This window comes from Lytechinus variegatus, chromosome 1 (assembly GCF_018143015.1).
Source record: "Lytechinus variegatus isolate NC3 chromosome 1, Lvar_3.0, whole genome shotgun sequence".
NCBI classification, from domain to species: Eukaryota; Metazoa; Echinodermata; class Echinoidea; order Temnopleuroida; family Toxopneustidae; genus Lytechinus; species Lytechinus variegatus.
In genome coordinates, this window is record NC_054740.1 from 93933678 (window position 1) to 93946481 (window position 12804).

The 12804-nt window shown below is 36.3% G+C and overlaps 1 protein-coding gene across 3 annotated transcripts in view; it reads left to right on the forward strand.

The window, feature by feature from the left end:
• The first annotated feature begins 1886 nt into the window (after window positions 1-1886).
• LOC121429041 (peroxisomal acyl-coenzyme A oxidase 1-like) overlaps window positions 1887-12804 on the forward strand; it is a 33544-nt gene continuing 22626 nt past the window's right edge. Inside the window, exons 1-3 of one of the 3 annotated variants that reach the window (XM_041625950.1) lie at window positions 1887-2099; window positions 3780-3942; window positions 9799-9959. In XM_041625950.1, coding sequence (XP_041481884.1) covers window positions 1931-2099; window positions 3780-3942; window positions 9799-9959 — 493 coding nt within the window. In that variant the 5' untranslated portion in view covers window positions 1887-1930. Of the gene's footprint in view, window positions 2100-3779; window positions 3943-9798; window positions 9960-10849; window positions 11011-12510; window positions 12672-12804 lie in introns of all 3 variants that reach the window. The other 2 variants (XM_041625942.1, XM_041625957.1) reach the window with 2 other exon arrangements.

A 12804-nucleotide genomic window follows, 5' to 3' on the forward strand; every position in this document is an offset into this window, starting at 1 on the left:
TTCATTTGTGTAGGCCTACACTGACCCAAAGCATACCCAAGAAAATTCTGTTCGACACGTAATAAACCATGAGTTTTTTAATCAATAATTCATTTGAGCGCGAAGCGCAAGCTGATTTTTATCACGGATTATTATAAAGACCTAAGAACAGGACGTATCAAACACTGTCCGATGCATGCAGGCTTTTTGATTAAACAAGTAGTGCAAGCGCGAAGGGCCAGCTGATTTTTTTATATACTCACCTTTAAAAAGAAGATAATGTATCTCACTTATCAAATCACTTCGCGAGCGTGAATCTCAAGATAAAGACTTGAGCTATTAGATCAGAAAACTAACATTTTTAACCACATTTCTAAATACTTTCCGTGCATCACTTCATAATTATAATTTGAAAATCTGAAATTTCTCATACTGGCCCCAAGTCATATGCAGGAAAATTACTGAGGATAGACCCGAAAACGAGACATTTTTTTTTTCATTTCAAATCACCTATGAAACTACAGCATGAACTTTTTCCTATTTGATTCTTGTCTTTTTTTCAAATTATTTCTTTATTTTTCACAATAAAAAAAATCATTTGAAGTTTATTTTTATCTCAAACTAATTATGTGTTTTGTAACGAGAATTCAGCCTTACAAGATGCAGCCTTTAATTCTTGTTAAAAATGTTACAAAATCGGGTTATCAGAAACTAGAAGTTTTTTGTGACACCCATACCTACAAATAATAATAATAATATGTCAATTTATATATAGCGCAGTTACTATGTGCATATACCCAACTACGCTTGATACTTGGTACCATATTACCCCGGCTGCAGCTGAGCCGCCATATATAGGCGCTCAAGCGTTCAGGGAATAAATCCTACCGGGTACACATTCACCTCACCTGTGTCGAGTGCAGCACAATGTGGATAAATTTCTTGCCGAAGAACATTACGCCATGGCTGGGTTACAGACAAGCAAAAAATAAATAAATAAAATGTAAATGTCAATTTAATCCCCCAAAATGCATGACAAGCCAATGTCAAAGTACTTGTATTATTTCGATTGTGAATGATGTATTTTTCTCCATCATAAACGATCAAAGATAGTAGGGGGACATTTGACATTGTGTCCCCCTACTATTTTTGGTAGGGGGACACGTCCCCCTGGGATTTCCGCCCATGCCCCTTCCCGTTTTTTCTTCTCCATTTTCTCCATTTTAAATACCTTTTCCCCAATAGGAGGCCACTGCAACCTCTTCTCCTGGAACTAAACTAAACTGTCTTTATTAAAAAAAGATTTTTTTGTAATCCATGAACATGATGTATATTCCCCCCCCCCCCAGAAATAGGCCTATAATGCGAGCGCTAAGCTCGAGCTGGAGGTCTTAATAATTATGGAATGGGATTTTGAATATCGCTAGACCAGTGGTGTAATTAATGAGGCAAAAAGTGAGGGCCGGGGCTACATATCTTGTATCCATAAAAATCTATTAAATAGTTGCGAGCGAGCAAAAAAATGACATCTTTCAAAGTAATAGGGGCTATTAAATAGCTGGATTTATGTAGCGCTTTTGCCTGAGAATACCTATACTGAACCAATATGGGTCCCCGCGCCCCCGCCCCCCCCCCCCCCCCCCTCATAGGCTGCAGGTACAGACTTTCGGTTTTCGCAAGTCGCGCGCATTGCAGATGCAGAGTCTGAACTTGAAGTAGGAATCCTAGAGATATCTCTATGGTAGAAATATAATACTAAGACAGTCACCACCACCGTTACCACGCCCCCAGCCGATCAGCTGATTGCTCCGAAGGTGGTGAAGCCGATAACGGTTGTCTGTCGGCCCGCGTCGGCCCGCGCCCGCGGCCTGTCTATCTCTCTCTAGCTCTAGCCTCGATTGTGAGACCGGTGCCGATACTTTAATTTACATGAGCTGGCTGATTGAGGAAAATGGCGAATCTTAATGTTAGGAGTCATAAAGTGGATGCAAGATCCCCTCCAACTGTAAATATCAATCCCGATATTGCAGAAGAGAGGAGAAATGCAAAATTTGATCCAGTAGAACTTACTTATGTGATTGATGGAGGAAAAGAAAAAACAGAGAGGCGTCGATATTTAGGTGAGTTAATTTTTCTTCCTGACTGTACGGTACCGCGCTATACGGTACGGTACCGTACTGCACTGGCACTCTCGTGGGAGAAAGGGGGACCGTGGAGTCATGTCGCATTGTCGGTGCAGTGGGTAGCAAGTTAGCAGCCACCAATATGAAGTTTTTGTTTAATATTCTTTTGTGAATATATCAGTGTTTGTGAGATTAAGCAAAAATTGAACAATGTCATTACATGTACTTTCTGATTTATTATGGTTAAACAACATAAACCAGCGCTGTCTCACGCATTATGCGTGAGACTCAAGCATTTTGGACTCTTGTTCATCCCCTCAAATCTCTGTCTCACGCAACTATCACAGCCTATCCCCATGTACACAATGTCTGTGATCTCACTCAGATTCACAGAAAATCTCACGCATAGCTACATGTAGTCTTTGAACTTGGCCCTCTGCTCTGCCTTAGCCTGGAGGCCCCTGGGGCCGATTGCACGAAAGGGTCTTTCCAAGGACCGTCTTTCGTGTCGCCCATCTTTTATGGAAAGCTGTATGCGGGATATTTCTGAAATGTATGATAAACAAATGAAATTCGTTAGCTAGCATTTAAATCAATTTGTATACAATTTAATGTTATATATCACATCATTTTCTAAACAAAGATTTTGTTTACTTTAACGGATGAATAAAATATGTCTGCAGGTAATTTATTTAAATGCGTTTCACATGGCGCATCATAATAAATGGGCGACACGAAAGACGGTTCTTGCAAAGACCCTTTCGTGCAATCGGCCCCAGGAGAGTAATAATTTTACTGACGTAGGCTTACTCTTTATGGAGCCTGGGATGGGATTGGCCCACACAAACTGAGTATTTTAGAGACAACAATGTTAGATCTACTCCAAATTACTCATTTTCTGTAGCCTTTTGAGCCCAAACTTTACTAAATGGGCTACAATAATAGGTTGCATCTTTTAGCTGAAACCTCTTTGTTTTTATGTTACAACTTGAAAATGTTAAAATATTAAAAGAAGAATAGCGTTTTACTTACAGATGATATTGTCACCATCTTGTTTTCTTTGTGATTGCATCCTAGCGATGCGTCTATAGAGGGCGGAAAAATCATGAGCAGTGACAACTTTTTGATTTTAAAAAATACTTCCATCAGCCAATAAATATAATATAAAATTGATGATATTTTTCGGCCGATGCAAGTATTTTACAATTCATGAAATTCATCGGCTGATGCAAGTATTTTTTTATCTAAGTTGACACTGCTCATGATATTGCCACCCTCTAAAGACACGTCGCAAGGATGCAATCACAAAGAAGACAAGATGGTGACAATAGCATCTGTAAGTAAAACGCTATTCTACTTTTATCATTTTAACATTTTAAAAAATTAAAACATAATTTGGGTTTATTCATTTCAACCATATGTTTTTCTTGATTCTTGGTGGAGCTGTTCTGTGATTTTATAGTTTTCTTTTGCTACCCTAGCTGTAAGCTTGTTTGATCCCTTTTTTATTTTTATTCTCTTAAGAATTTAATGTTGCTGTATTCTACATTTTTAGATCAATATGCTTATAACTTAGGTTTTTTGTAACTGATTCACACTTTCTCATGTTCAGGCAAGACTGAATTAGTTGAAAATGGAATTAGTGACATTTATTCAGTTTGTATTTTCTTGGTTTAGAGTCTGAAGTCTTAAATGACCCATCCTTTGATGACCCCATGGATATCTCTTTTATGACGGATGAACAACGGCACACCAATTCTGTGAGGAAAGCTATTCAGGTGGTCCGAAGAACGCAGGAGCTAGAAATCAGCAATCCTATGGAACTCATTTGGTTTAGAGCGTAAGTGTGCTTGTGCTTACAGAGAGTGCAACCCAGCTACATGTAGGAAAAAATGAAACCTAGAAAATGTTATTATGTTGACACATATTTGTCAAACTTGGATCCTCTCTCGTTTTATAATCTAAATGTTGCCAATACACCTATCTTCCACTGGACATTACATGTAGGCTACAACTTAGAACAACCACCCCAAAACCACCAATAAGTCACCAGGGAAGGTCCTCTGTTATTAGCCAATATATAAAACGTAAACAAAATTCATAACTTAGCTTGTCTGTAGGAGTAATTCTTCATCTATATAATATACTGTAATAATTTTGAGTTGTAAAGTGGAATAGAAAACAAGGTACAAGAGTTTATTTGACACAAGATTTTGCAGACTGCTTGGAAGTTTCATTAAAAATACACAGTGTGCACATCTGATGCCTGAGAGAACAAAAACTTGAAATATTGTTTTCTCCTTGTATTCTGAAGCTCTCACATCGTTTTCTCTGCATTCAATCAAGTATTTGAGTGACGAGTGAGTTATTGTTGATCAAACTTGGCAAATCATATATTATTTTAAAGCAAAGGATGTGCTTTTTCAAACTCAATAAAAATCTAAAAATTCGTTTTGGACAACTTATTGTTTTTTTTTGGGGGGGGGGGCTGGTCACATATACCCTTTACCCCCTTTCCCCTTCTGAAACTTTTTTGTTTTCCAATCCATACTGATTGATTAAAGTCAAGTGCTGGTATATATATAAAATCTCTGTTTACTAGTGTCCCCATTTGTATGAATAACCCCTTTTGATTCCTAGCCATGGCATGTTTTTTCTCAGCAAGAAAAATACCATGTGAAGCGAATGGGTATCAGGCTGGCTAATACTGAACCTTCAATATACCGAGCATTGGAAGTGGTAGTGATGTGGATGGCAATATGTGTGAAAATATTTGAATACCTTCATGTACTGAAACATGACAATTCTAAATTCGCCTCCATGAGTCTCATTTCATTAAGAATTAACACAACAAATGAACAGTTATAATTAAACATGATTACTATTAGCCAATCAAATTGAAATAGCTTCAAAAACTTTTATTGCAAATTTGTTGCAACAACAAGTTTTATGAAAAAGGGCCTCTGATCTTCCAGGGTAAAGTATGATAGTGAGCCACTGAGGTTCATGTAAAGTATCTTACTAAAAGTCAATTTGCACCTGTTGATGTCCAGTAGAGTAGTGGCCTGGTTCTCTGTTCTATCTAGAGTGCCTAGTACCATTTGGTATTTTCAGTCTTATAGACCATTTGGTCTTGCCCGTCTCTAGTTGATCCACCCGTAACCAATTAAGACAAGTCCACACCGGCAAAAAGTTGAGTTGAATAAAAAGAGAAAAATCCAACAAGCATGACACTGAAAATTTCATCATAATCGGATGAAAAATAAAGTTATGACATGTACATGTATAAGTTTTGCTTAATTTCACCAAAACAGTTAAATATGCAGATCCTGATCGATATGCAAATGAGGAGACTGATGGCATCATCCACTCATTATTTCTTTTGTATTTTATAGCATGAATATTCTAATTTTCTCATCATTGTCAAGTGAAACAATGATTAATTCCTCCCAAAACATGTGGAATTACTTCAGTCAAGTTGGTCCTTATTGTCAAATCTGTAAAAACTGAATTTCAAACAATAAAAACAAAAGAAATAGTGAGTGAGGGACATCATTGTCTGTCTTATTTGCATGTCACTGAGTTGTGCATATCACAAGCAAAACTTTCAAATGTTTTATTATACTTTCTTATTTTACATCCGATTTTTGTCTCACCTGCGAAGCAAAGTGAGACTATAGGCGCCGCTTTTGCGACGGCGGCGGCGTCAACATCAAATCTTAACCTGAGGTTAAGTTTTTGAAATGACGTCATAACTTAGAAAGTATATAGACCTAGTTAATAAAACTTGGCCATAAGGTTAATCAAGTATTACTGAACATCCTATGAGAGTTTTATGTCACATGACCAAGGTCAAAGGTCATTTAGGGTCAATGAACTTAGACCATGTTGGAGGAATCAACATTGAAATCTTAACCTGAGGTTAAGTTTTTGAAATGTCATCATAACTTAGAAAATATATGGACCTAGTTCATGAAACTTGGACATAAGGTTAATCAAGTATCACTGAACATCCTGCATGAGTTTCACATCACATGACCAAGGTCAAAGGTCATTTAGGGTCAATGAACTTTGGCCGAATTGGGGATATCTGTTGAATTCCCATCATAACTTTGAAAGTTTATGGATCTGATTCATGAAACTTGGACATAATAGTAATCAAGCATCACTGAACATTTTGTGCAAGTTTCAGGTCTCATGATTAAGGTCAAAGGTCATTTAGGGTCAATGAACTTTGGCCGAATCGGGGGTATCTGTTGAATTACCATCATAACTTTGAAAGTTTATTGGTCTAGTTCATTAAACTTGGACATTAGAGTAATCAAGTATCACTGAACATCCTGTGCACGTTTCAGGTCACATGACCAAGGTCAAAGGTCAATGAACTTTGGCCTAATTGGGGGTATCTGTTGAATAACCATCATAACTTTGAAAGTTTATGGATCTGATTCATGAAACTTGGACATAATAGTAATCAAGCATCACTGAAAATTTTGTGCAAGTTTCAGGTCTCATGATTAAGGTCAAAGGTCATTTAGGGTCAAGAGCGTGATCGGTTCATCACGGACGGACATTTGATAGATTTTGAAAGTTTTGAAGGCTTGTAACAAATTAGGAATAAGATGAACAAGGTTCCTTTGAGTTTTATAGTGAAGGGTAGGACAAAGTATGCTGAATGATGAAAAAAGTTTGTTGCCATGGTTACCTACAAACATAGTTATCCACTAAATGTGCCATATCACGGACGGACATGATAGAAATGTGGTTTTTAGAATTTTTGTACATTTTTATTGTTTCTGTCTAAATGGCTTAACATGGACCAATAATTGTTAATGCAACTAACTATGTTAGCTTCTATGTTCAGCATATTGAATTCTTAACCAATATCAAACTTCTGAGAGAATTGCAAATATTTTCCATCACGGACGGACATCTCGGACGGACATCACGGACGGACACAATCAAAATACATTGGAAGTACCCTGTAAGAAGTTCTTAATACTTTTTTGGGGGAACAAATGCTATTGTATTGATGATTTGTACATATTTTAATATTATTAAACAGTATTAGTTGCACAATCAAGTTGCTGCAACTTGATTTAAGATGTAGCAACTTGATTTCTATGCTAGACGCAGAGTATAATCTAGACATATGATTGCTCTAAACACAGTTCTTGAATGTAAAGAATATTGTCTTTTGAAATTGTAGAATACTAGTAGGTTCCAAATCAACAGCTAGTTGATCAATGATCATGTTGATACAAGTGTTTTTATGATCATGATGATTTTAAGGCATTAATTTTTCAAGAGCAAAGATGTTTTTTTTTTAAAGGTCCAAAAACTAAATCGAAAAGATCAACAGGTCGCTGATCCTTATGCTTGTTTGTTGGATCAACACTTGTCAGGGGCTCTCTTCAAATCCATCTTTTGCACATATCAAAGTGGAGACACCCCATAATATCTACAGCCCTCATGTATTTAGGCTCTGACCGAATCCAAAATTGAAATTGATATACCAATCCAAAGTTTATTAAAAATTCTAAACACTGCAGTGCAAGCTTTATGCATTTTCACAGTTTACCAGATATAAAGTAATTTGCTTAAAATTAGCTCCAAAATGGACTTTGAATAAAGGTATTCATGTAATTTTCACAAGCCTCAAGACTGTGATGTCATGTTCTATTTATAGAAGCATTGTGAATCCATAGGTTTTGTACATGGAAAAGTTGATTTTTCTGCTTATCAGATTATGCATTGCATTCTACTTTCTTCTTCTACATCACTTTCTGCAAGCTTGAATTGATGAAATCTAAAATTTTGGACTTGTTCTTGCCATATTTTATTTCCTGCTTTTTTGGCATATACATGTACATGTAGCTTTCCAACTCTGCATTCCAATAATGTTTAACAATTTTTCCTGACAACAATATCGGCCAAACAAAGATATCAAACAAACAATTGTGAAGAGTTGTACATGTACATGTAGGTTTATTCCATCTGAGTTCTGAATAATTCTCAGATCCACTTTTCACTGCAATCAGAAGCTAAAATTAAATTCATAATCTGCTCAGCAAAGTTTCTCATTTGCATATATATGAATCTTTCCACAGTATTTCACTCGTCCGTCCGTGATGAAATTAATGTCCGTCCGTGATAATTTTTGATTGATTTATTATATGCATAAAATGTATGGATTTTAGCTATGATCAAATAAAATGATGTACAGTGTCCAGTGAAATACTTCTACACACTTTTATTTCTGTTTCTTTTCTGATAAAGAATAAAAAGCTGAACCCATAGACATTATCCTAATAAAAATGATCATGGATGGACATTAATTTCATCACGGACGGACGGAAATGATAACATCTACAAGGAAAGTTTACTTCCCATATGTTTTTCCTACTAATTTATGTTTGATGATAGATTAATGTTCAGAGTGCAAGACCATTAAAAAAAAATTGGAGTAACTTTGAAAACAATAAAACTAGAGTGAATTGAATTTGAATGAATTAACTTTGTCCGTCCGTGATGAAATTAATGTCCGTCCGTGATCATTTTTGATTGAGTTTATGATATGGATAAAATGTATGGATTTCAGATATGTTCAGCTAAAATGACGTACAGTGTTTAGAGAGATACCTCTACACCTTTTTATTTTTTATTTCTATTCTGATAAAGAATAAAAAAACTTTTCATCTTTTTTTCCATCACGGACGGAAATTTCAAAATGGAAATGTTAACACCTACAAAAAAAATTACTTCCCAATATTTTTTTTCTACTATATCATGTCTGATAATAGAGTAATGTTCAGAGTGCAAGAACATCCAAACCAAATTAGAGTAACTTTAAAAGCAATAAAACTAGAGTGAATTTAATTTGAGTAGAAATGTCCGTCCGTGATGAGAGGTAGCAGCACCCCCATGAATAAAATGGACTATTCCAGTACTTTCGGAATCATCAATCTTCATGAAACTAAGTTTTTTGAAACCTGAGATATCAAAGAATATTTTAAAAGCAAATTTGATAGAAGTACCTTAAAAAAAATTTTCACCTCAATGCGAACCCTTAACCGAATATGCTCTCAATGAACTTTGGCCGAATCGGGGGTATCTGTTGAATTACCATCATAACTTTCAAAGTTTATGGATCTGATTCATGAAACTTGTACATAAGAGTAATCAAGTATCACTGAACATCCTGTTTGAGTTTCAGGTCACATGATCAAGGTCAAAGGTCATGTAAGGTCAATGAACTTTGGCCATGTTGGGGTTTTTTGTTGAATAACCGTCATATCTCTGTAAGTTTATTGGTCTAGTTCATAAAAAGTGGACATACATGTAAGAGTAACCATGTATCACTTAACTTCTTGTGCGAGTTAGAGTAGTATTCAAAGTCCGCACTGCTGCTATATTGAATCGCGTGATGCAGGTGAGATGGCCAGAGGCATTCCACTTGTTATGATATTTTCAGCATAATGTTTGTTTGATTTTCCTCTATTTATTCAAAGCAACATTTTCTGGGGTGGACTTGACCTTTAAATGAGAAATTCACAATAAGTTTGTTTTCATAAAAGACAGAAAAATTATTAAAAAATATTGTTGAATGTTAAATGAAATTTATTCATCAAAGAATAATATTCCACTCTCAACTTAAATTTATTGAGCTCTGTGATATTGTTGTTTTCCAATGAAGGGCTACAAACCCATTAGAGGTTCCATCACTGAGCCTCCATACATCTATGTTCATGACCACCATTGTCAACCAGATGACTCTAGAACAGAGGTCCCAATGGGAATCTGCAGCCAAGAAATTTGAATTGATTGGGACATACGCTCAGACTGAGCTGGGACATGGTACATATCAGAATAACAAGATTATCTCAAGACATTCATGCAGAAAATTTATTTTCATAAGCAGGGGCGGATCCAGGGTTTACCAACAGGGAAGCAATTTAAAAAAAAAGGACAAGCAAAATGTAAAATAAGAAGGTTATCGAGAGTCAGGACATTTCCCCCATGTAAAATATTTTACAAGTCCGCCAAAATGGGTCAACCCCTCGCCCCGTGCCTTGGATCCGTGCCTGGTGATTAGCAAACATGTGTCAAGAGATCATTGTTATTTATCATGCCTTTAGACTAGATAAAGTGCTTCTTCAAATTCAAACCTATTGCCTTTGCTGTGCATTTTATTACAATACATGTACATGAGCAGTATCTTTTCACCAGTACTCATGCTCTTCATACATGTACATGTGTTTTCAGTCCATCTGTGCGTTATTTAAGTCCTTGTTCTTGTGAGGTTTGGTAAAATGATTTACATCATGTTCATTGCATGTATGGATGTTCAGAAGTGTTTGACTGCTAGTTCACAAGTACACGTGTACTGTACACATGAAATAATAACTTTGGAATGCAGTGCTTTATACTTGGTGTGAAAAGAGTGAAAATTTGTGGCCCAAAAATGGCATGTTAGGTTAAATGTAGGATCATTGGGGCATAAAAAAAGACTGCAGATTTCAATCAGAATGAAGGGTCAGGTTCCTCTTAACGTTATGCAAAGTTAACTACACTTTAAGTTCAAGCCTTGCCTATTGCTATGTACATTCACTGTATTGCATTTGACCTCAAACATTTTTTTTATCTAAGCAAATACATTTGTTAGAGCTTATGGGTATGTTTGAGATTATATACATAATTGTTGATATTGTTTTTACCCACTCTCCCTGATATCTGGTTGGGCACAGTTCTGTTCATCGTAATGAGGAGATCTCTTTAGGCCTTCATGCTTCAATGTTTCTACATTCTATAACGACTCAGATGACAGAGGAACAGAAGATGTACTGGCTAAAGGCAACCAAAGACTATACTCTCTTAGGAACATACGCCCAGACTGAACTTGGACATGGTACACACTGCATGTTATCTACAGCTTTCTCCTTTCACACCATCTTTCATCCTCTCTTTCCCCCTCCTCACTCTTCCTCACTTCAAAATTTAATTGAATCTTGCTGCTGCACCATCATGCCTTCTAATGTACATATTTACTTATATTCATATTCAAAGTGGATGTTCATTAATTGTTTTACCACCACCTCCATATCATACTGAATTGATTGCATTTATAGTTCATAATCCTGCAGTCAGTGTGTGTTGTGTTTATCCATGGAGAATGTATATCATCCCATCCATTCCCCTTCCTCTTGAGGTGAATGTAAGAAACTTAACATGAAAGATTTTCCTTTCTAATATAGTGCACAAGACAAGATTCTTTATCAACTCTGTATACTAATGTAGCAACTATGAAAAATCTTGGAGTGATTTTCAATGACAATTTAAATTGGGTACTGTTCCTGTCATCTAATTTGTTGTTGGAAAATTGACCAGTGAAAATCAGTGAATCGTATAAATGATCTCCAGAATGCATTGTTGTGAAGCCAATATTTGCAGAGTCTAAATGAAGTTTTAAGGAGCTTTCATTTTAGACAAGGGATGACAACAACATTGTGGATTGAACCATCTGTGCATGCGTCAACTCTGAAGTTTCGTCTGTCTATCGTCTATCAGCAGTGTGTTCAAAATAACAATAAGACAATGGAATTTCAGTCACCTGATATATTTACAATACATGTGCGTCAACGTCAGTATGCCTTGTCCTAAAAATCATAAAAATTTATTTGCAGGATTGGAACACTGTAGCACCCAACAGCACAAGGTATAGGTTTCAACCATTGAAGATGCATCCATCATCCAAGATGAAAATGCCTTTTTATAAAGAGAATTTGATGAGAGGACTGGTGCAGGTGGACCTGACTAATTGCCATTGTTGGGGATTCTAGAACAGAGTGACTGTTTTTTTTTTGTCTGATGAGTCTTATAACATTAAATTATATCTCATTCATCTGGGGAAAAAACCTCTTCAGTCTGCAGTCCACAGGACTTGAACTTTCAGATCTTCAAGGACAAAGTGACCAGTGGCCCATTACAGAAATATCAAGCACAAATCCCAAATGCAATCTGTTGAAACTTGAAAATAAATTTGTGTATGATTTCAACTCTTTCTTCTATGGGCCACAGGGCGCCACTGCATAAGATATATAACTTTGCCATCCAGTTCCTCTGTAACTTTTATAATAAACATTCACAACAGCCAATCAGAATCCAGGATTCTTTCAAAGTTAAAATTGAGATGGCAAAGACATTGCAGCAGGGCCCGGCAGTGAGTCATCATCCTTCTCCACAATTAAAGATGATTTTGCAAATATTTTTGAAATGTAGGCTTCATTGCAGCTGTCCAACCAATGATTCTTTGTTCATTCGTAAAAAGAGATTGTAGTTGCCAGCAACCATCTTCTGTTTTAAAAGCTAAACCTCCTATCCCATGCTTCTCTGTGTCTCCTTTCTACAGGGCTGCACATAAGTCAGAAGAACCATCCCTTGCCCTCCACTCTACCATGTTCTCACATGCGATCCTCTCTCAAATGAGTGACGATCAGCATGAAAAATGGCTCAATGATGCCTTCAACTTCGTTCTTCTCGGAACCTATGCCCAGACAGAGTTAGGCCACGGTACAAAGCATTCCAACATCTTGTCTTATTGCATAGAACATAACCTGTGATCATAATAAAGCTATCGATGGTAACTAAAACAGAAAGACCATGATTACATGTAGATCATACTCTCGTGTGTTGAACATGACAC